The sequence below is a fragment of the Schistocerca nitens genome, chromosome 10, assembly GCF_023898315.1.
Source record: "Schistocerca nitens isolate TAMUIC-IGC-003100 chromosome 10, iqSchNite1.1, whole genome shotgun sequence".
NCBI classification, from domain to species: domain Eukaryota; kingdom Metazoa; phylum Arthropoda; class Insecta; order Orthoptera; family Acrididae; genus Schistocerca; species Schistocerca nitens.
Window position 1 is genome coordinate 15,770,015 of NC_064623.1, and position 21,305 is coordinate 15,791,319.

Consider the following 21,305-nt stretch of genomic DNA (forward strand, 5'->3'; position numbering starts at 1 on the left):
CTTTATATGATCACTCCATTTTAAATCACTCCTAATGCGTACTCCCAGATAATTTATGGAATCAACTGCTTCCAGTTGCTGACCTGCTATATTGTAGCTAAATGATAAGGGATCTTTCTTTCTTCGTATTCGCAGCACATTACACTTGTCTACATTGAGATTCACTTGCCATTCCCCGCACCACGCGTCAATTCGCTGCAGATCCTCCTGCATTTCAGTACAATTTTCCATTGTTACAACCTCTCGATACACCATAGCATCATCTGCAAAAAGCCTCAGTGAACTTCCGATGTCATCCACAAGGTCATTTATGTATATACCCGAAATCACTCTTACTTTGGAAGACTTCTCTCCATTGAGAATGACATGCTGCGTTCTCTTATCTAGGAACTCTTCAATCCAATTGGACTGTTAGTCCATATGCTCTTAGTTTGTTCATTATACGACTGTGGGGAACTGTATCGAACGCCTTGCGGAACTCAAGAAACACGGCATCTACCTGGGAACCCCCGTGTCTATGGCCCTCTGAGTCTCGTGGACGAATAGCGCGAGCTCGGTTTCACACGATCGCCTTTTTCGAAACCCATGCTCATTCCTACAGAGTAGATTTCTAGTCTCCAGAAAAGTCTATCAGCTAAGACTCCATTCATACACACAGAAAGATCATCATCAGTTTCACCTTCGATTGTTCGCGTGGAGAGTTGATACTTTTTCATTGTGCTGACTGAGTCTTCAGTTATGGCCCAAAAAGTTCGTACCCAGGTTTCAAGCGAAGCAAACCTTTCCAGAAACTGTCCTCCTTCTGTTTCATAACGTTGAAGCTGTTCTTCTGCGATTCTCCTGCGACCTGCTTCTTGCTCTTCACTGGGACTGTGTGGAACCCATTTGGCAGAAATTTTTCTCATTTTTAACATTTCAGTTATGATTCTCTAACCTGAAGTGACACACATCCTGCCCTTTTATGGAATTTCCTTACGCGTGTTTCGTCGATCCTGTCCCGAACTGTCATTAACAATAACCTGAGAGGCGTAGCCCGTTGCAGGCGATGGCTTTCCACTTCCTGGGTTGTCTACAGTGCTTACCCGACCTTCACGGATACAAGCAGACCACCGTGATACTGTGCTACGATCCGCTACACTGTTCGCACGCAACTCTCTCTAAGCATTCTAAATTTCCCTTGGGTTCTTTCCACGCAGCGATTCGATTTTGATGTAGGAAATCTGGTCAGTACGTGGAATACGGTTTCAGCTTTATGCTGGTTGATTTACTTGCCGCTTCCTCTGGGTTTTAATGCATACTGCAACACCTTCAAATACCACACGAAAAATTTTCACATTTTCTCGCTCTCTTCGTGCTACCTATTAGCCGTACAGAAAAAATAAATGGGACCTTTTTGTAAGAAATTTTATGCACTTAAATTTTATACCGGGATGCGTTTTGATTAGAGGCCGTAGTTGTGAAATTGAGCCGGCCGGGGTGGCCGAGCGGTTTTAGGCGCTACAGCCTGGAACCGCGCGACCGCTACGGTCACAGGTTCGAATCCTGCCTCGGGCATGGATGTGTGTGCTGTCCTTAGGTTGGTTACGTTTACGTAGTTCTAAGTTCTACAGGACTGACGACCTTAGAAGTTCCATAGTGCTCAGAGCCATTTGATTTTTGTGAAATTGAATTACTCACGACATAGCCAGGGGAACCAGCAAACACATGTACGACCATCACGCCTGAAGTCTCAATGACAATCAACACGATTTTCAACCTGACCAGGCCACCACAACGATCGTGCATGCACAGTATGCAGGACTTTTGAAATGATCCTCGAGAAAATGCCTTTTCTCCCGCTGCAGTTAGTCTAATCTTGCTTCTGCAGACCCTGTTGAATACATTCGCCACTGAAAACATTAGTCACCCTCCTAAAGTAAGGCTTTTTAGCGCTGTTAGCAAGTGGTCCTGCGACTCCCCGTTGCTGAGGTAACACATCGCAGTGGAACGGTGTGTGTATGTCCCGATCGGCTGTACGAAATGAATGCAGTAAGATTGGTTGATGAGGAGACGTGACACAGTGTTTAAGGACGTCTCCATGATCACATCGTGAGGGAAACAGCCTGATCTGTTGATGTGTCAACGTGGACCATCCATTGCGTATACAAGCAATTGTGGGCCACCATGCAATGTGTGTACAAGGTGTGTCTCCTAAGAGCCGCCAGGCGCATTTTCCCTGGTATTTCGCCGGCTTCTTTTTTTTTTTTACTGTGTGTCCCTGGAGTCAGCCGAAACAACGTCTCCCATGCGACGCCAAATGCCTGCAGAAAGCTTGGGTTTTATTGATTGGCGACTCCATGGAGTGTTCTGTGCACCACGACCAAGTATTGGATAGAATTGGAAGGAGAATCAGCATTGGTCGTATTTTTTTTTTTTGTTTAATTATCCGCAAAATCTATTTTCGGTCACTTAGCGACCGTCCTCAGTGCTAGAAGTTAAAAATTTTACATACCGATCAGAGAGTATAAAACAGAAAATCACAACTACACCTGCATAACAGTTGGTAGGGACATACCTGTAATATACAATTTAAATTTGTAGGCACTGGTGTCAACAAGCTTAGAGCGATCACAGAAACTGAATTCGCTGTTTACATGCACCTGTTCAGCAGACCTCGGTGTGACAGGGCTCTATGTGACATGTGTCACGTGAAGACTTAATGTTACTGGATTTGCAAGATATTAACACAAAATAACTCTTGTGCATTTGCAAATCATGAAGTAATTCAAATTTAAAATGTACGTAAAACACATAACAGACGAAGGGGGAAGGAAACATCTAAAATACATTGGAGTATTGTTTTTAAAAAACCAACTTACAAAACATAAAACAGATCGCAGGAGAGCTTCTGTAAAGTTTGGAAGGAAGGAGGCGAGGTACTGGCAGAAGTAAAGCTGTGCGGACGGGGCGTGAGTCGTGTTTGGGTAGCTCAGTTGGTAGAGCACTTGCCAGCGAAAGGCAAAGGTCCAGAGTTCGAGTCTCGGTCCGGCACACAGTTTTAATCTGCCAGGAAGTTTCAGATCGATAATAAGTTGTCAGAGTGCAGGACAAGTAAAAGAGAAAAAGACAAGGTTCAAATGGCTCTGAGCACTATGGGACTTAACATCTGTGGTCACAGTTCCCTAGAGCTTAGAACTATTTAAACCTAACTAACCTAAGAACATCACACACATCCATGCCCGAGGCAGGATTCGAATCTGCGACCGTAGCAGTCGCGCGGTTCCGGACTGAGCGCCTAGAACTGCTAGACCACCGCGGCCGGCAAAAGACAAGGAAAAAGAATAATATATGAATAATATGAAATGAGGTATAACACAGTTTTTTAAAAAACATGATACCCACCATCTGGCATGGGAAGTTAGATGTACAACGTTCGTAATTTACGTTAAGACTAAGGAGTCGAATATATAAAAAAATAGTAATAGTACGAAAATGCCATTACGTAATAATTAAAATGCCGTGAAACACAGTATTCATTACAAAAAATTTTGTAGGTGTGGATAAACACGTCTCGGTCACCTCTTGTTCGCATTGACGGCACTTTGAACAGTGGACGTTACATTTCAGATGTGTTACGACCCGTGGCTCCACCCTTCATTCGATCCCTGCGAAACCCTACATTTCAGCAGGATAATGCACGACCGCATGCTGCAGGTCCTGTACGGGCCTTTCTGGATACAGAAAATGTTCGACCTGCTGCCCTGGCCAGCACATTCTCCAGATCTCTCACCAATTGAAAACGTCTGGTCAATGGTGGCCGAGCAACTGGCTCGTCACAATACGCCAGTCACTAATCTTGATGAACTGTGGTGTCGTGTTGAAGCTGCATGGGCAGCTGTACCTGTACGCGCCATCCAAGCTCTGTTTGACTGAATGCCCAGGCGTATCGAGCCCGTTATTACGGCCAGAGGTGCTTGTTCTGGGTACTGGTTTCTCAGGAACTATGCACCCAAATTGCGTGAGAATGTAAACACATGTCAGTTCTAATGGTTCAAAAGGTTCTGAGCACTATGGGACTCAACTGCTGAGGTCATTAGTCCCCTAGAACTTAGAACTACTTAAACCTAACTAACCTAAGGACATCACAAATATCCATGCCCGAGGCAGGATTCGAACCTGCGACCGTAGCGGTCTTGCGGTTCCAGACTGCAGCGCCTTTAACCGCACGGCCACTTCGGCCGGCATATTTCAGTTGTAGTATAACATATTTGTCCAATGAATAGCCGTTTATCATCTGCATTTCTTCTTGCTGTAGCAATTTGAATGGCCAGTAGTGTATTTGTGGATGTCATCTAACTGTGTTTCTGGGCAGTTACGTATCACGAGAAAGTTACTTCCCTCTTTGCGTTTTGCACGCAAGTGTACTTAAGTGTTCGCGGTCATTGCGAGCTTTCCGTTCCTTGCGGACGTTGCCACTTTATGTTTCGCTGACCACGCCGACAGAGCGGAAAACGAAAGCGGAACAGAGCGGTCGGCCGCAAGAGGCCTCCCCCCCCCCCCCCCCACACCACCCTTGCCGGTCTCGCACACGCACGTCACACAAGCACGGCAGGGCGGTAATTGAGTAGGCGCGACGTACCGGGCACCCGCCGACTGCCGTCCCGCCTCGCAATAAAGCCCGCGCAGCCGCGCGCGGCGCTTCTAGAGAAAGCCGCCCAACAATGCCGCCGAATGTGCCAATTCCCTCCTCCCACACTTTCTCTGTCCGCGGCTTCCCTGGCCGTCTGACATTTGCCTGACAGTTTCCGCGCTCCGAGCACATTCGCCACTCTTGGTCTAGTGCCGAACAAGTGAACCAGACAGGAAGCCTTAAAAAAACAATACCTCGCCAGCTGGTATTTTTGCGTGCTCTTTCCAAGACGTCTGAACATGTAGGTCACGTTACTCTCTTAGAAAAACTAAAATTTTATGGAACTGATAGCTTCACGCACAGCGTGTCTGAACCATACTTAACAAAATGGTTCAAATGGCTCTGAGCACTATGGGACTTAACAGCTGTGGTCATCAGTCCCCTAGAACGTAGAACTACTTAAACCTAACTAACCTAAGGACATCACACACATCCACGCCCGAGGCAGGATTCGAACCTGCGACCGTAGCAGTCGCGCGGTTCCTAACTGAGCGCCTAGAACCGCTCGGCCACCGCGGTCGGCCATACTTAGCAAACAGAACGCAAAAGGGTTGTGCTAAATAATTCAGACAGACAGTGTCAGTAAGGTAGAAAATTTTAGTGACAGAGGAGAAAAAGGGAGTCCCACACGGTTCAGTTTTGGGGCCACGCCTGTTTGCTATGATATGACTTCTCAGTTAACAGTTTGGATTCCTTAGAAATATTGGAACACGTGAGGCAATACTGACCTTACGACTTATCTTAGAATAAGAAAAGGCAAACCTACATTTATAGCATTTATAGATTTAGAGAAAGCTTTTGACAATGTTGACTAGAATACTCTCTTTCAAATTCTCAAGGTGGCAGGGGCAAAATACAGGGAGCGAAAAGCTATTTACAATTTGTACAGAAACCAGATGGCAGTTATGAGTCGCGCGGCATGAAAGGGAAGCAGTGGCTGGGAAGGGAGTGAGACAGGGTTGTAGCCTCTCCCTGATGTTATTCAATCTGTATATTGAGCAAGCAGTAAAGGAAACAAAAGAAAAATTTGGTGTAGGTATTAAAATCCATGGAGAAGAAATAAAAACTTTGAGATTCGCCGATGACATTGTAATTCTGTCAGAGACAGCATAGGACTTGGAAGAGCAGTTGAACGGAATGGATAGCGTCTTGAAAGGAGGATATAAGATGAACATCAACAAAAGCAAAACGAGGATAAAGGAATGTAGTCGAATTAAGTCGGGTGATGCTGAGGGAATTAGATTAGGAAATGAGACACTTAAAGTAATAAAGGACTTTTGCTATTTGGGGAGCAAAATAACTGATGATGGTCGAAGTGGAGAGGATATAAAATGTAGACTGGCAATGGCAAGGAATGCGTTTCTGAAGAAGAGTAATTTGTTACCATCGAGTATAGATTTAAGTGTCAGGAGGTCGTTTCTGAAAGTATTTGTGTGGAGTGTAGCCATGTATGGAAGTGAAACATGGACGATAAATAGTTTAGACAAGAAGAGAATAGAAGCTTTCGAAATCTGGTGCTACAGAAGAATGCTGAAGATTAGATGGTAGATTACATAACTAATAAGGAGGTATTGAATAGAATTGGGGAGAAGAGGAGTTTGTGGCACAACTTGACAAGAAGAAGGGATCGGTTGGTAGGACATGTACTGAGGCATCAAGGGATCACCAATTTAGTATTGGAGGGCAGCGTGAAGGGTAAAAATCGTAGAGGGAGACCAAGAGATGAATACACTAAGCAGATTCAGAAGGATCTAGGTTGCAGTAGGTACTGGGAGATGAAGAAGCTTGCACAGGATAGAGTAGCATGGAGAGCTGCATCAAACCAGTATCGGGACTGAAGACCAAAAGAACAGCAACTGTTAACATTGAACAAGCAAAATTCGAACTTTTTACAAACGATAATGGTATTACAATAAACGCCATTGAAGAGAAACTAACACAACAATTAATAAGGGGTTTCAAATTTTTTTTGTAAAGAATTTCTAAGTTCAGTAGCACGAAAAACTAGTCCAAAGTTGCAAATTTTACTGTTTTTATTCACTCGATTATTAGTTTCGGCCAGATATCTGTATGCGCCGTAATGGTTCGTTGCACATTTTTGACATGGTTTTCACATCTTCGGAAACACCATTTTTGACTATGCTACGGTGATCTGAAAATGTATATCGGCCCGAAACTAGTCATCGAATGAAAAAAAGAGTAAAATTTGCAACTTAGGACTGGTTTTTCGTTGTGCTGATTATCAGAAGTTTCTGACTCACAGCTACCCCAGTTGTTCTCTGAAAACGGACTCTCTCAGCAATTGATGTAGCACATGGGCAGGAGCTAGTAAGTAAGGTACAATGCTCCAAAATTTTTGGGTGAACATATTGATGAAAGTTTGAACTGGAAAAAGCGTATTACTGAGCTTCAAAAACAATTAAATTCAGATGCTTTTCCTTTTGGTATAATTGCCAGTCTTGGAAACAAATATATCAACTGCCTGACATATTTTACATATTTCCGCTCAATAATGTCTTATGGAATAATTTTCTGGGGTAAATCACCACTTAGAAAGAAAGTACTGACTGCACAAATACGAGCAGTAAGAATAATATTGGTATTTACACACGGACATCATGGATCTACCTGTTAAAGGAGTTAGGCATTTTAACTATGCTTTCACAATACATATATTCGCTTGTGAAATTCCTCATAAGTAATCCACCACTATTTGAGAAGAACAGTGATGTCAATGCCTACAACTCTAAAGGGACAAATTACCTTTATTACCACTTGTTAAACATTCTGCAGAATGTCTGATAGGTAGCGAAGCAAGTATTATATCTAATTTAAAGTCACTTCTCCAGGAAAACTCCTACTATTCCTCTGGCATATTTCTGCTCAAAAACTGGTATGTGCTAAAAAAAGTAGAATTGCATGAGTATGACAAAAATAGTAATGTATTCATTAATGTCAACACTAATAATGTATGCATATCCTATAAAATGCATTGTTTGAGATCATTTCGATAAAAAAAAGGATCTTTCAAATGACCAATGGAACATGTGAGTAGCTAACTAACTAACATCTACACCTACTTCTACTGCATAATAATGTAATTATTATTTATTACATTCTCCATGTTCAGATGACATTTATGCTGCAACTGTTGTTCAGTTAATGAAACCCCATACCAGCTGTTTGATTAGAACTGTATTAAGTCCAACCGCAACTGGTTTCATTCTTTATATTTGGCCATTATCAAAATGTAAATAGATCATGTGATAAGTATGTAGATGAGAGACAATGTTTATATGAGAAACATTCAATAAGTAAAGCAATACTTTCTTTCTAAAAGTATGTTGGTTTTATTCAGGATTGTAATACACCACATTATTCCCCAGTCCTTCGCTAGGAAACCCTACTTTTGAACATAATTTCCTTGCAATGCGACAGCCTTACGCCACATTACTGGGAGGGCTTTTACGCCCCCGTGGCACCACTCTAGTGGTCTACGCCGGAGCCTAAGTCTTGATGCATCAAATACCTGTCCATCATCCACATATTGGTTCTCATGGAGTGCATCCTTCATTGAACCAAACAGAAGGAAGTCGGAAGGTGCGAGATCTGGGCTGCAGGGTGAATAAGGAAGAATAGTCCAATGAAGTTTTGTGACACCCTCCTAGCTGTGCAAAAATGTGTGAGGCTTTGCCTCTAATGAGAGCGTCCGCATGTTCCAACAATGCAGGAGTCACAGCTGTGTGCGGCTGGCTGGCACACGGGAGACTGGTCAAGTTTGTGCCACCTTCTTGCGATGATGACAGGTGCCTCCCCTAATGACTCACTGTCCTTTTGTTCACTACCATATCTCCATAAACATTCTGCAAGCGCCTTTGAGTGTCTGCAATGCTCTGGTTTCTCACCAAAACGAACTCAGTGACAGCTCTCTGGTTGGAATGCACCTTTGTTACGCCATTTTCAAGGGTACATATAGCACCACCAATTACTGGAACTTCATGAAACTATATGGGCCGAAGCAGGAATATTCCAAGACGTCCCACAACTAATTCTGCAGCTTTCCAACTCAGATTGGCCGAGAAAAAAAGTTATGCATTGCTTATTGAATGCCCCTTGTACACTGACGAACGCTTTTTCCAGATCGACAAATCCTATGATAGTTTCTTGATTTCTCCCCATTCTCCCTTCTGTTATCAATGGCAACGTCTAACTGCCTCTCCAATGTGATTATGTTACTTCAGATGAAACTGATAGTTTGTGTTCAAATGTTCAAATGTATGTGAATTCCTGAAGGACCAAACTGCTGAGGTCATAGGTCCCTAAAACTACTCACTACTTAAAGTAACTTATGCTAAGAACAACACACACACACACACCCATGCCCAAGGGAGGACTCGAACCTCCGGCAGAAGGGAACCCGCAATCTGTGACATGGCGCCTCTAACCGCACTACCACTCCGCGCCCCAAAAACTGATAGTCATCCAATACATCCTCAGTTTTCTTTTCCATTGTTTTAGTTATTACTCTCGTCATGAACTTGTATGCGTGAGCCATTAAGCTGCCTTTGCAACAGTTCTCGCTCTTACCCTCCAATAATAATACATAATTGAAGATATTCCAGACGGGCAGCAGTGCTGACGGTGTTTTCGCTTTGTAGACCCTGGTCGCGACGCTGGTGGCGGCGTGCAGCGGCGGCCTGCTGAACCACGGCGGGCATTATGGCGGCGCCACGTCGTACCAGAACGTGCACATCGAAAGCCACGGCTCCGTGCCTGTGCCAGTGGCGTCTGGACACCACGCAGGTTTCGGCGGCGGACAGGGCATCGCTCTCGCTGACGGAGGTAACCTCGACACGCAGCTGCCATCGAGAATTAATTATACTACAGGGGATAGGCAAAATAATGTGACCAGTGGTAGTAATGGGATCGTTGAGTTTTGACGGTCTACAACGCAGGTAAGGCACCTGTTGCCCTGGGCTGTACATGTTCAGTATGGACTAGGCACCAGTGCAGGATCTTTACGAGTAGTGCACACTTCGTATTTGCGTTCAGAGGCCGAAGTCGACGTGCAATGAAAGACCTAACAGAGTTCCAAAGAGGCCGGATTGTGGAGGTCCGATTAGCTGGAGCGCCAGTAAACAAGACAGCCAACTTACTGAATGCTTCGAGACCAACTGTTTCAACAGTCATGACAGCCTGCACAAAATATGGGAAGACATCATCTTGTAAACGTCACGGTGGGCGCAAATCAAAACTAAATGACAGAGATCGTCATACGCTGCAGAGCTCAATAACCATCTTATCGACACTGTCCGCCAAAAACTCCATACACCCAATATTCATGGAGGAGCTGTTATACCAGAACCATTAGTGACGACAACCAACGCAAAGGCGCGTAAAACATGGTGTCAGGAGCATAAATCGTGGAGGGCTGATCAGTGGAAGTACGTCATACGGTCCGACGAGTAAACGCTTTCGTTATTTCCAACAACGGGCCAGGTTTACGTCTGGAGGACGCCAAAACAGGCCTACAATCCTGATTGCTTGATTCCAATGGTTAAGCACGGAGGTGGAAATGTGACGGTGTGGGCAGCCATATCACGGTATTCTGCTGGCCACATCGTTGCTCTCAAAGGCCGTGTTACAGCCAACGATTACGTGAACATTTTAGGTGATCAGGTGCACCCCATGATTCAAATGTTGTTCCCCAACAGCGATGCCATATTTCAGGACGATAATGCACCCATTCAAACAGCCAGGGCAGTACAATCGTGGTGTGAGGAGCATACGACAGAATTCCAACTTCTTCCCCACCAAGCACAGTCCCTGGACTTGAACATTATGGAACACTTGTGGGCACTATTGGAGCGCAGACTCCAGAGCAGATTTCCGCCTCCCTCGTCAATACAGGAGTTAGAAGAGGTTCTGTTCGAAGGGTGGCATAACATTTCACTGGAGATTGTAGAGTCATTATATGCCAGTATTCCAAGAAAAATCGCAGCTGTATTACGGGCAAATAGGGGTCCAACTCCTTATTAATAAACCATTCCAAAGTAAATACAGGTGTTCACATTATGTTGCCTACCCCTGTAAGTGAATAACAGCTTTCGCAGTAAATGTTATTGATGAGATATTCTCGGTTTATGAGCCGAGTCGTGGGGTCGTGCTGTCAAAGCATTTCGACGAGTTTGTCACTCTTCATCTTCAAAAAAACAAATAGTTCAAATGGCTCTGAGCACTATGGGACTTAACATCTGAGGTCATCAGTCCCCTAGAACTTAGAACTACTTAACCCTAATTACCTAAGTACACCACACACGTCCATGCCCGAGGCAGGATTCGAACCTACAAGAGTAGCGGTCGCGCGGTTCCAGACTGAAGCGCCTAGAATCGCTCGGCCACACCGGCCGGCTCTTCATCTTTAGGCGAAGTGTCAGGTACATGACCAGTTTGCTTCTTTTACACACAAAGTTTAACATCAAGAGTATTCTTTTTTCAGAGAAACGTCGATACAGGTACAGGCTCCTGGTGTATGCAACAGCACGTGCGAGTGTGCCATGCATTATATGAACCAGACACAGAGATGAATCTGTCAGTGCTGTTTGGTACGTGTCTGGAGCTTCCGCCACAGACAAATTGACAGTTCTAAAGTTTCAGAAAATGGCATCAGCAAAGTACATATGTGTTTGAACAGATAAGGTCCTGAGCCATGCCTTTGGGTTCTGTAAGTCAGTCATCAGACTATACTACATACTCTGTCTGAAGAAGCCTCAGAAGTCCGAATGATACTGGCCAACCGTCATGTCATCCTCAACCAAAGAGGCGTCACTGAATGTGGATTTGGAATGACATGTGGTGAGCACACTGCTCTCCAGACTGTTGTCAGTTTTCGTGACCAGACCCACAACTTCTCAGTTAGGCAGCTCCTCAATTGGCCTCAAAAGGGCTGAGGGCACCCCTCTTACCAACAGCCCTCGACAGACCCAGACGATTAGCCATACAAGTGATAGCCAAGCATGATAGTGCTGAAGTTGAGTGATCTGATTGGAGCCAGTCTTACCACCACATCGAGGCCATTGGCCTAGAGCTTCAAAGACACTATGGAAATACATAATGATCTTGTCAACTGGGCAGCTGTTTCCAACTGACCTCCACATGGAATGTGGCGTTAGCAAAAATTGGTCAGGAACTCTGTGATGTGACAGCGGGGGAGGCAGTAGGTGGAATAGTCAGGCAGCATCAGGATTCCGTGTGAGGATCGCACTCCACCCCACCAGGAGAACCAACACCCCACCCCCCCCCCCACCCTTGTCACCATATCTCCTACAGAGCCAGGCGATTGTCCTATCAATTCGGCGCTCGGCAGAGGATTCTACGTTCCAGCAGCTGTAAGGGAACGAAGAGAACATGAACCCAACACTTTGTCTGGTTTTATACATTTTACCTCCAGGACAGCAAAATGTTTAAGACTCCTCAAGAGTCTGTCGTCCAAGTGAAATACACTACCGTTCATGAAAATCCCAACACCAAGACAGATCATTAGAATGTTAGTATTCCACAGATTAGGACATGACATTATGCTGATGTCCATTATAATTATCCGGGCTGTTATGCCGTGGTCGGTTGACGAATTCTGTGTCGATTCCAAACGTTTCGTCTCCGACTGCGGGAGACATCTTCAAGGGGGTCCGTAGCTCAATGGAAGGTCCAACACACCCACTGGCTCGCTAGCGAGTGGGTGTGTTGGACCTTCCATTGACCTACGGACCCCCTTGAAGATGTCTCCCGTAGTCGGAGACAAAACGTTTGGAATCGACACAGAATTCGTCAACCGACCACGGCATAACAGCCCGGATAATTATAATGGACATGATATTTCCGGCCGTGAAAGTCTACATTTTCGTATTATGCTGATGAACATATTTACAGAATTGCACATGTGCTTTGACCATGAGAATTCACTATGGAGTGAAGCTGCAGTCGGAGCCTGTAGACGCCGTGGCATGAAATTAAAGAGGGACTGGATATGCTGCCGGGGAAACACACTGCTTCCCAGTTTGTAGGCTCGTCCACAGGTCACTGACAGTGGTTGTAGGAGGACCAGGATGAACAAGGTGCTGACTGAGCATACCCCAGACATTTTTGATGGGAGACTTGTCAGACGGACGTGCAGCTCAGGGAAGCAGTGGTAAACGTTGACCTTCGAAGATGGCTTGTACATTTCTCGTCACATATGCCACGCATTGTCCTGCTGAAATATGGCACGCAGTGGGACAGTGCATCAAGCTCTAAAACGCCCCTGATGTACCAGTTGATGTTCAGATACGTAGGAGACGAGTTCACGTACTGTTGCCAATGACACCACAAACCATCGCACTCGGCGTCTGTCAATTATGCCGCTCAGCAATTCAGTATGCCCTATCATGTTCGCCACGCTACTTTCAGACAAGCACGCGACCATAACTGTAGGACAAACTGAAGAGAGTGTCGTCCGAAAACAGTACCTTTCGCCACTCAGCACGCCAGTGATTCTGTTCGTCTGCCTATTGGAGTCTGAGGCGCTGGTGGTTTCTGGTCAGTGGAAGCCGACGCAATGCCAAGCGTGCTAATGGTCCAGTCCGCAGCGGACAATGTTGAGCTCTCGACGCAGACATGTGCACACTCGTTGCAGTGCTGCATCATCGAGTCAACACTGATACTAAAATGTAGACTTTCACGACCTGAAATGTCATGCCCATTACAATTATCCGGGCTGTTATGCCGTGGTCGGTTGGCGAATTCTTTGTCAAATCCCAACGTTTCGTCCCCGTCTGCGGGAGACATGTTCAAGGGGGTCTGCAGCAAGCCAGTGGGTGTGTTGGACCTTCCATCGAGCTACAGGCCCCCTTGAAGATGTCTCCCGAAGACGGGGACGAAACGTTGGAATTTGACAAAGAATTCACCAATCCACCACGGCATAACAGCCCGGATAATTATAATGGACGAGTCAACACTGCACAAATTGGCGAAAGTCCGTCACTGTGGACACAGAGGTCAAGTACACGTTCATTGCTGCGTACGACCCATTTCTATCCAGTGGTGTCACACTCGCTGAACTGTCGTAGCAGCATCCCCAGTTGAAGCCGCAGTGTCATGGTATGACAAACCCATTTCCCAGAGGCCACTTGTTCTGCCCCATCGGAACTCACTCACAGGATGATATTACACCTTTTGACGTCGACCAGGAAAACCGGGCACTTCTCGCACGTTTCCATTCCGTTCGATGGCTCTCCACTGACCAAGCCTGGCATAACACTGACATGTCCCGTCACACAAAAGAGGGCATTTCTGGCCTACATGCACACCATCTCTCTGTGATCTTAACCAGCCTTCATGGGTGAAGTGGCCTATACATCCTCCGATTTTGGAGTGATTCATACAATTTCTTCTAGGTGCTCCAGTTTTCCCAAACACTTGTAATGTAGCTGCCCAAAATGTCCATTATCTTAGTTTTATGTTACAGCCACCAATAATAGCGCTCACACATTTCGTTAAGCACACGACTCCATTCCTGTTTACGCTCGGCGATTTCTGCAGTGTCATGGAAAAACCGCATAATTACTAATGATTTCCTGTCCCTGACAAACGATACGTACATCTTCCCTCATTGGCTCTTCAATATGCGAATCAGTTACCAGTTATGACAATGGGCACATCTGCATTACACATTTCCTGTTTTACCAGTTGCTGCCATTGCTGTCAGCTGTTGGTGAAGTCAGTATTTACTTAGCACAGGTCAACGCACTTTATGACCTGCTCAAAGGTCCCAGAAATGAGTTACTGCATAGCATCAACTCTCTGCAGGGTGAAAAGTATTTAAACCGACAAACTCTGGGAGGTTGTAGGGGACATCAAAACAAATATTTTCCCCTAATGTCATTTTTTTTGTATGAGGAGTAGTTAAACCGGTAGAGGAAGATTTCTCTGGCGGCAAATTAATTAAACCAACAAACGCTTTTCCATTTTTTATGACCAAGAGACAACACATTAACACAATCCAATTTCAATTACAGTAGATTTTCAAATATGCCTCCAAACAAAGGTTACACCGTCGGATCATGTTCTGACACGGGCAAAAACCCCAGGAGTATCCTCAATTGTTCCTGCTGCTGCTACTATCCGGGCAACCAGACCCTCTTCTGATGCAACAGGAGTTCCGTAAACAAGGTTGCGCCTCTCTCCCCATACAAAAAAGTCCAGAGGGGACATATCTGGGGATCGAGTAGGCCATGGTACACCTCTGCCAATCCACATTTCTGGGAACCGTCGGTCCAGGAATCGACGCACACGACGACTGAAAAGTGCCGGCGCCCAGTCATGTTGGAACCACATGCGTTGTCTTGTAGGGAGCGGGTAGTTGATAAACCCGCTGTGCAGCTCGTCCGTTGTGGTGCGCTACGTAGTACGCACCAACCATATCATTGTACTCACTCCAGGTGTATCGTTCCATTAGTAAACAGAGACAATGCACTACTACACTGGTGGAATGCAGTTGCCTACAACTGAAGATCGTAATACGGCCTCTAACAACTGAAGAGCGTAATACAGCCTCCACCGGTTTAAATAATACTCATAGGAAAAAATGACAATAGGGAAAAATATTTGTTTAGATGTCCCCTACAACCTCCCAGAGTTTGTCGGTTTAAATACTTTTCGCCGGCTGAAGTGGCCGTGCGGTTAAAGGCGCTGCAGTCTGGAACCGCAAGACCGCTACGGTCGCAGGTTCGAATCCTGCCTCGGGCATGGATGTTTGTGATGTCCTTAGGTTAGTTAGGTTTAACTAGTTCTAAGTTCTAGGGGACTAATGACCTCAGCAGTTGAGTCCCATAGTGCTCAGAGCCATTTGAACCATTTTAAATACTTTTCATCCTGTAGATCGTGTGCCATCACATTCCTTGTGCAAACCTTTCGGTGATCTTGCAGATAAATATTTCGAGCAGTTTCTGTCAAAAACCAAGTTAAAGGAGACTATAGTCTTTGAAAGATATTTTTATTGCATTTTTCATCCTTTTAGACTCACTACATCTACATCTACATGATTACTCTGCAATTCTCACGTACGTTCCTGGCAGAAAGTTCATCAAGCCATCTTCAGACTATTTCTCTTCCATTCTACTCTCTAACAGCGCACGGGAGAAACGAATACTTAGACCTTTCCGTGCAAGCATTGATTTGTTTTATTTTATTACAGTGGTCATTCCTCCATGTATAGGTGGGTGTCAACAAAATGTTTTCGCACCCGGAGGAGAATGTTGAGGACTGAAATTTGGTGTAAATATCTAGCCACAACAAAAAACTCCAAATCGCATATCATATCGTGACAGTCTCTCCCCCCTGTTTCGCGATAGTAAAAACGAGCTACCGTTCTTTGAACTTAATCGACGCATTCCGTCAACCATATCTGGTAAGGTTCCCACATCGCAGAGCAATTCGCTGTCAGTCTCTTTAGTGGAACGGTTGCCTCTTTTAAGTGTTCTGCCAATAAAATGAAGACTTTGGCTTGCCTTCCTAGCAACATTATCTATGCGATCGTTTCAATGTATGTCGTTGGTAATTGTAATTCCTAGGTATTTAGCTGAACTGACAACCTTTAGCTCTATTTGATTTCTCGTGTAACGGAAATTTAACGGATTTCTTTTAGTACTCACGTGGATGGCCTCGCATTTTTCCTTATTTCAGGTCAATTGATAGTTTTCGCGTCATACAGATATCTCGTCTAAATAATTTCGCAATTGGTTTTGATCTTCTGATGACTTTACTAAGCGGTAAATGACAGCACCATCTGCAAACTGCATAAGACGGCTGCTCAGCTTGTCTCTTGAATCTTCTATATAGATTAGGAACAGCAGAGACCTGTAACACTTTCTTGCGGAACGCCAGATATCACTCCTGTTTTACTCGAATACTTTCCGTCAAGTACTACGAACTGTAACCTTTCTGATAAGAAATAACGAATGCTCTCGTGCATCTGAGACGATACTCCACAGGCACTCAAGTTGATTAGAAGTCTGTTGTAAGAAACGGTGTCAAAAGTCTTCTGGAAAGTCAGAAATATGGAATGAATTTGCGATCGCCTGTCGGCAGCACTCATTACTTCGTGAGAATAAAGCTCCAGCTGTATTTCACAAGAACGACATTTTCTGTGCTGACCGTGTGTAAACAGATCGTTCTCCTTGAGGTAATTGACAATATTGGACACAGTATATGTTCCGAAACTGTGCTGCAAAACGTCTTTAGTGATGTGAAACTGTTGTTCATCGGACTATTCTTACATCCTTTGAGTAGTGATGAAACCTGTGCGACTTCTGGATACGTGCGTTTGCATACGATTGTCAAATACGGAGCTTCTATACATCAGCATACACTGAAAGGAATCTAACTAGTACACAATCTGGAACGGAATAGTTACCCTTATTAGATGACTTACGTTGTTTTGCTACAGGAAGGGTATCCACTTATAAGTTTCTCCTGTTGGCAGAAATTCTTGATTAGAATTCTGGAATATTTACTTCGCATTTGGCGTAGCAATTACTGAAAACCCTATTTACTAACTTCGCTTTAGTGGCACTGCCTTCCGTAACATTTCCATTGCTATCGTGCAGTGAAGATATTGACTATGTCTCGCTGCTGAAAGAATTTTGAGACAGAGTTTTGTTGTGGAAAATATTGAAAGCATTCGATTGAAGTTCCCGCTAAATTTCGAGCTTCTGTAAAATTTCACATTCATGCAATCTTTTACATTTGGCATGACGTTTTCTGACTTGTTTTCTGTGTCATTAGGTCAGTTCCGTCTTTTATTAATTTATTTGGTGCAACTTTCTCCATTTCTATCGATGCTATTTCTTTGAATTTAAGCCGCATCTGGTCTACACTTTCATACGTGGATCGGAAGGAATGGGAACTGTCTCTTGGGAAGGCGCCAAGTGAATTTTTATCTGCTTTCTTAAACAGATATATTTTATGTTTATTTTTGGTGGGTTTGGATGTTACAGTATTCACTTTCGCTACAGCGACCTTCTGGTCACTAATCCCTCTATCCGTCATAGTCCACTCTATTTTTCTCGGGATTATTTGTTCAAAATAATTTTAGGAGAAAGCATTTAGTACGGTGTCGTAAGATGTGTTAAGCCGTCACCGACTGTAAACATATCGAGGGTAGATTGAAGTCACCAAAATGCATAATTTATGAGTGAAGTACGTACTGGAAATGAAACAAGTCTTCTTCGAACTGTTCAGCAGCTGTACCACCTGGGTCGGGAGGTCGATAAAAGGAGCCCATTATTAACGTATTCCCGTATAACCTCTGCACATACTAACTGGTTCAATGGTTCAATGGCTCTGAGCACTAAGTTCTTAGGTAAGACTTAAGTTCTGAGGTCATTAGTCCCCTAGAACTTAGAACTACTTAAACCTAACTAACCTAAGGACATCACACACACCCATGCCCGAGGCAGGATTCGAACCTGCGACCGTAGCGGTCGCGCGGTTCCACACTGTAGCGCCTAGAACCTCTCGGCCACCCCGGCCGGCTGCACATACTAACTCACACGAACTATCTGCTTCCGTTTCGCTACAAGACAGACTGTAACAGCAACACACACTAAAGTACTCGTTTGAATTAATGTTTGTATCCACGCACTAGTGTTAGCAACTTGCGTCTTATTTGGTAATGCGATAACATCAAGTTTTCTGCAAATGAGATGGCCTTAATCTCTGGCGTAAGGACCACTACTTCTGAAGAAGGTATTTTTACAAACATCGAAACTTAGGTCAAGGGCTAGTCAACCTTTGTTTGCAACTGTTTGGTTGATTTCTCAACCAGTAACTCAGGGACTTCGGGAATTTTTTCCATCAGATTAGAAAACCTTATTCAGACACCTCCCACGGCTTGCAATAGCTCTTACTGAGTTTTAGTGTCTAGGCAGAAGATTCAGTGCTCTGGTAACTGTGCCCGCATTACTGCATCATAAAGTTCGGCCCCTTCTTCTATCACACTTGAAGGCAGTTCCCTCTCATTGCAGAGGTGTTCGATGTAATTCTTCTTATCTATCTGCGCTTTTCATACAATCAACACAGATTACCCGTCTACACGCCATGCTCATACTGTTTTCTGTTCTGCATTTGCATTTAATCTTCATTTTGGCCAGATTTTCTTTATGATTATCTCTTCTCGACTTTCTTTATTTTGGTATTACAGTAGCCCGTTACACTTGGAACTTGTCGTCCACAGGTCACCACGGACTGGAGCTGGGAGGTGGTCTTCTCCAGCACGATGGAGGCCTGGGCTTGGCAGCCATCGGCGGCGGACACGACTTTGGAGGATACCTGGAAGGCGGCTTCGACGGCGGCTACGGAGGCGGTCTCCACCACTAACCCTTTCACACTCTAGCCCTCCATCACTAGACATCAACTACCCTCACCAACACATATTCCCAGCCCTCGACTGCCAGTTGCGCACTTCTGTGATCAACATCGTCACCACACGATTCATCTTCCATCCACATCCAAACTTCTATTCACGTTCATGATTCATCAACATGAGCGACACGGCCTTCTCTCATCACATGCCAGCACTAAACATTCATTTCGCCTTCAATTGTTCATTACATCCGACGTGTCTCGGCTGCACAGTGCCAAGAACGTACACCTCTCCCATCTCGTGTAGTCAGCAAACTCATGGTTAAGCCACTCGAACATCAACGTATTCACCAGCTGGCTTCAATTCCATAACTGGTGTGAGGATGCAGGAAAACAGTATTATCATTTTGTAATGAAGATTTGTAGAAAAAATAGTAATAAAAATCTTTTATGTCCAGAGTTGAATTGTTTATCTGTGAATTTCCACTGCGTCCCATAGCCCTATCACTTCTTATCCCATACACCACTTAAAGCACTATCAGGGATCCACAGGAGACTCACAAATTAAAACCAGTAAATAAACAGGTACTTACGTTGTTTAGTACTGCTGAAATCGCTCTTCATTGAGTAGAAAGGTAAATAACTAACTCCCATTTCCACAGTTTCGCAGGATACACTTCGAAACGTAACTTGTTTGGACTACTTAATTGACTGAGAATGTTGGCAACATTTGGTGTACTAACAACATTTCACAGAGAGCATAAAGGAACAATTGACAGGAGTGGGGGAAAGAAATACAGTAGAAGAAGAATGGGTAGCTTTGAGAGATAAAGTAGTGAAGGCAGCAGAGGATCAAGTAGGTAAAAAGGCGAGGGCTAGTAGAAATCCTTGGGTAACAGAAGAAATATTGAATTTAATTGATGAAAGGAGAAAATATAAAATGCAGGAAATGAAACAGGCAAAAAGGAATACAAACGTCTCAAAAATGAGATCCACAGGAGGTGCAAAATGGCTAAGCAGGGATGGCTAGAGGACAAATGTAAGGATGTAGAGGCTTATCTCACTAGGGCTAAGATAGATACTGCCTACAGCAAAATTAAAGAGACCTTTGGAGAAAGGAGAACCACTTGCATGAATATCAAGAGCTTTGATGTAAACACAGTTCTAAGCAAAGAAGGGAAAGCAGAAAGGTGGAAGGAGTATATAGAGGCTCTATACATGGGCGATGTACTAGAGGAGAGTATTATGGAAATGGAAGAGGATGTAGATGAAGATGAAATGGGAGATAAGATACTGCGTGAAGAGTTTGAGAGAGCACTGAAAGACCTGAGTCGAAACAAGGCCCCGGGAGTAGACAACATTCCATTAGAACTACTGACGGCCTTGGGAGAGCCAGTCCTGACAGAACTCTACCATTAGGTGAGCAAGATGTATAAGACAGGCGAAATACCCTCAGACTTCAAGAATAATATAATAATTTCAGTCCCAAAGAAAGCAGGTGTTGACAGATGTGAAAATTACCGAGCAATCAGTTTAACAAATCACGGATGCAAAATACTAACGCGAATTATTTACAGACGAATGGAAAAACTGGTAGAAGCCGACCTGGGGGAAGATCAGTTTGGATTGCGTAGAAATATTCGAACATGTGAGGCAATACTGACCTTACAACTTAACTTAGAAAACAGATTTAGGAAAGGCAAACCTACATTTCTAGCATTTGTAGACTTAGAGAAAGCTTTTGACAATGTTGACTGGAATACTCCCTTTCAAATTCTCAAGGTGGCATGTGTAAAATACAACGAACGAAAGGCTATTTACAATTTGTACAGTAACCAGATGGCAGTTATAAGAGTCGAGGGACATGAAAGGGAAGCGATGGTTGGGAAGGGAGTGAGACAGGGTTGTAGCCTCTCCCCGATGTTATTCAATCTGTATATTGAGCAAGCAGTAAAGGAAACAAAAGAAAAATTCGGAGTAGGTACTAAAATCCATGGAGAAGAAATAAAAACTTTGAGGTTCGCCGATGACATTGTAATTCTGTCAGAGACAGCAAAGGACTTGGAAGAGCAGTTGAACAGAATGGATAGTGTCTTGAAAGGAGGATATAAGATGAACATCAACAAAAGCAAAACGAGGATAACGGAATGTAGTCGAATCAAGTCGGGTGCTGCTGAGGGAATTAGATTAGGAAATGAGACACAAACTAGTAAAGGAGTTTTGTTATATGGGGAGCAAA

The 21,305-nt window shown here is 44.2% G+C and overlaps 1 protein-coding gene across 1 annotated transcript in view; it reads left to right on the forward strand.

The window, feature by feature from the left end:
• LOC126209805 (PE-PGRS family protein PE_PGRS5-like) overlaps positions 1-19,525 on the forward strand; it is a 39,806-nt gene extending 20,281 nt beyond the window's left edge. The window contains exons 3-4 of the mRNA XM_049938941.1: positions 9,328-9,511; positions 18,939-19,525. Of these exons, the coding sequence (XP_049794898.1) occupies positions 9,328-9,511; positions 18,939-19,081 (327 nt within the window). The 3' untranslated portion in view covers positions 19,082-19,525. The remainder of the gene's footprint in view (positions 1-9,327; positions 9,512-18,938) is intronic.
• The last annotated feature ends 1,780 nt before the right edge of the window (positions 19,526-21,305 follow it).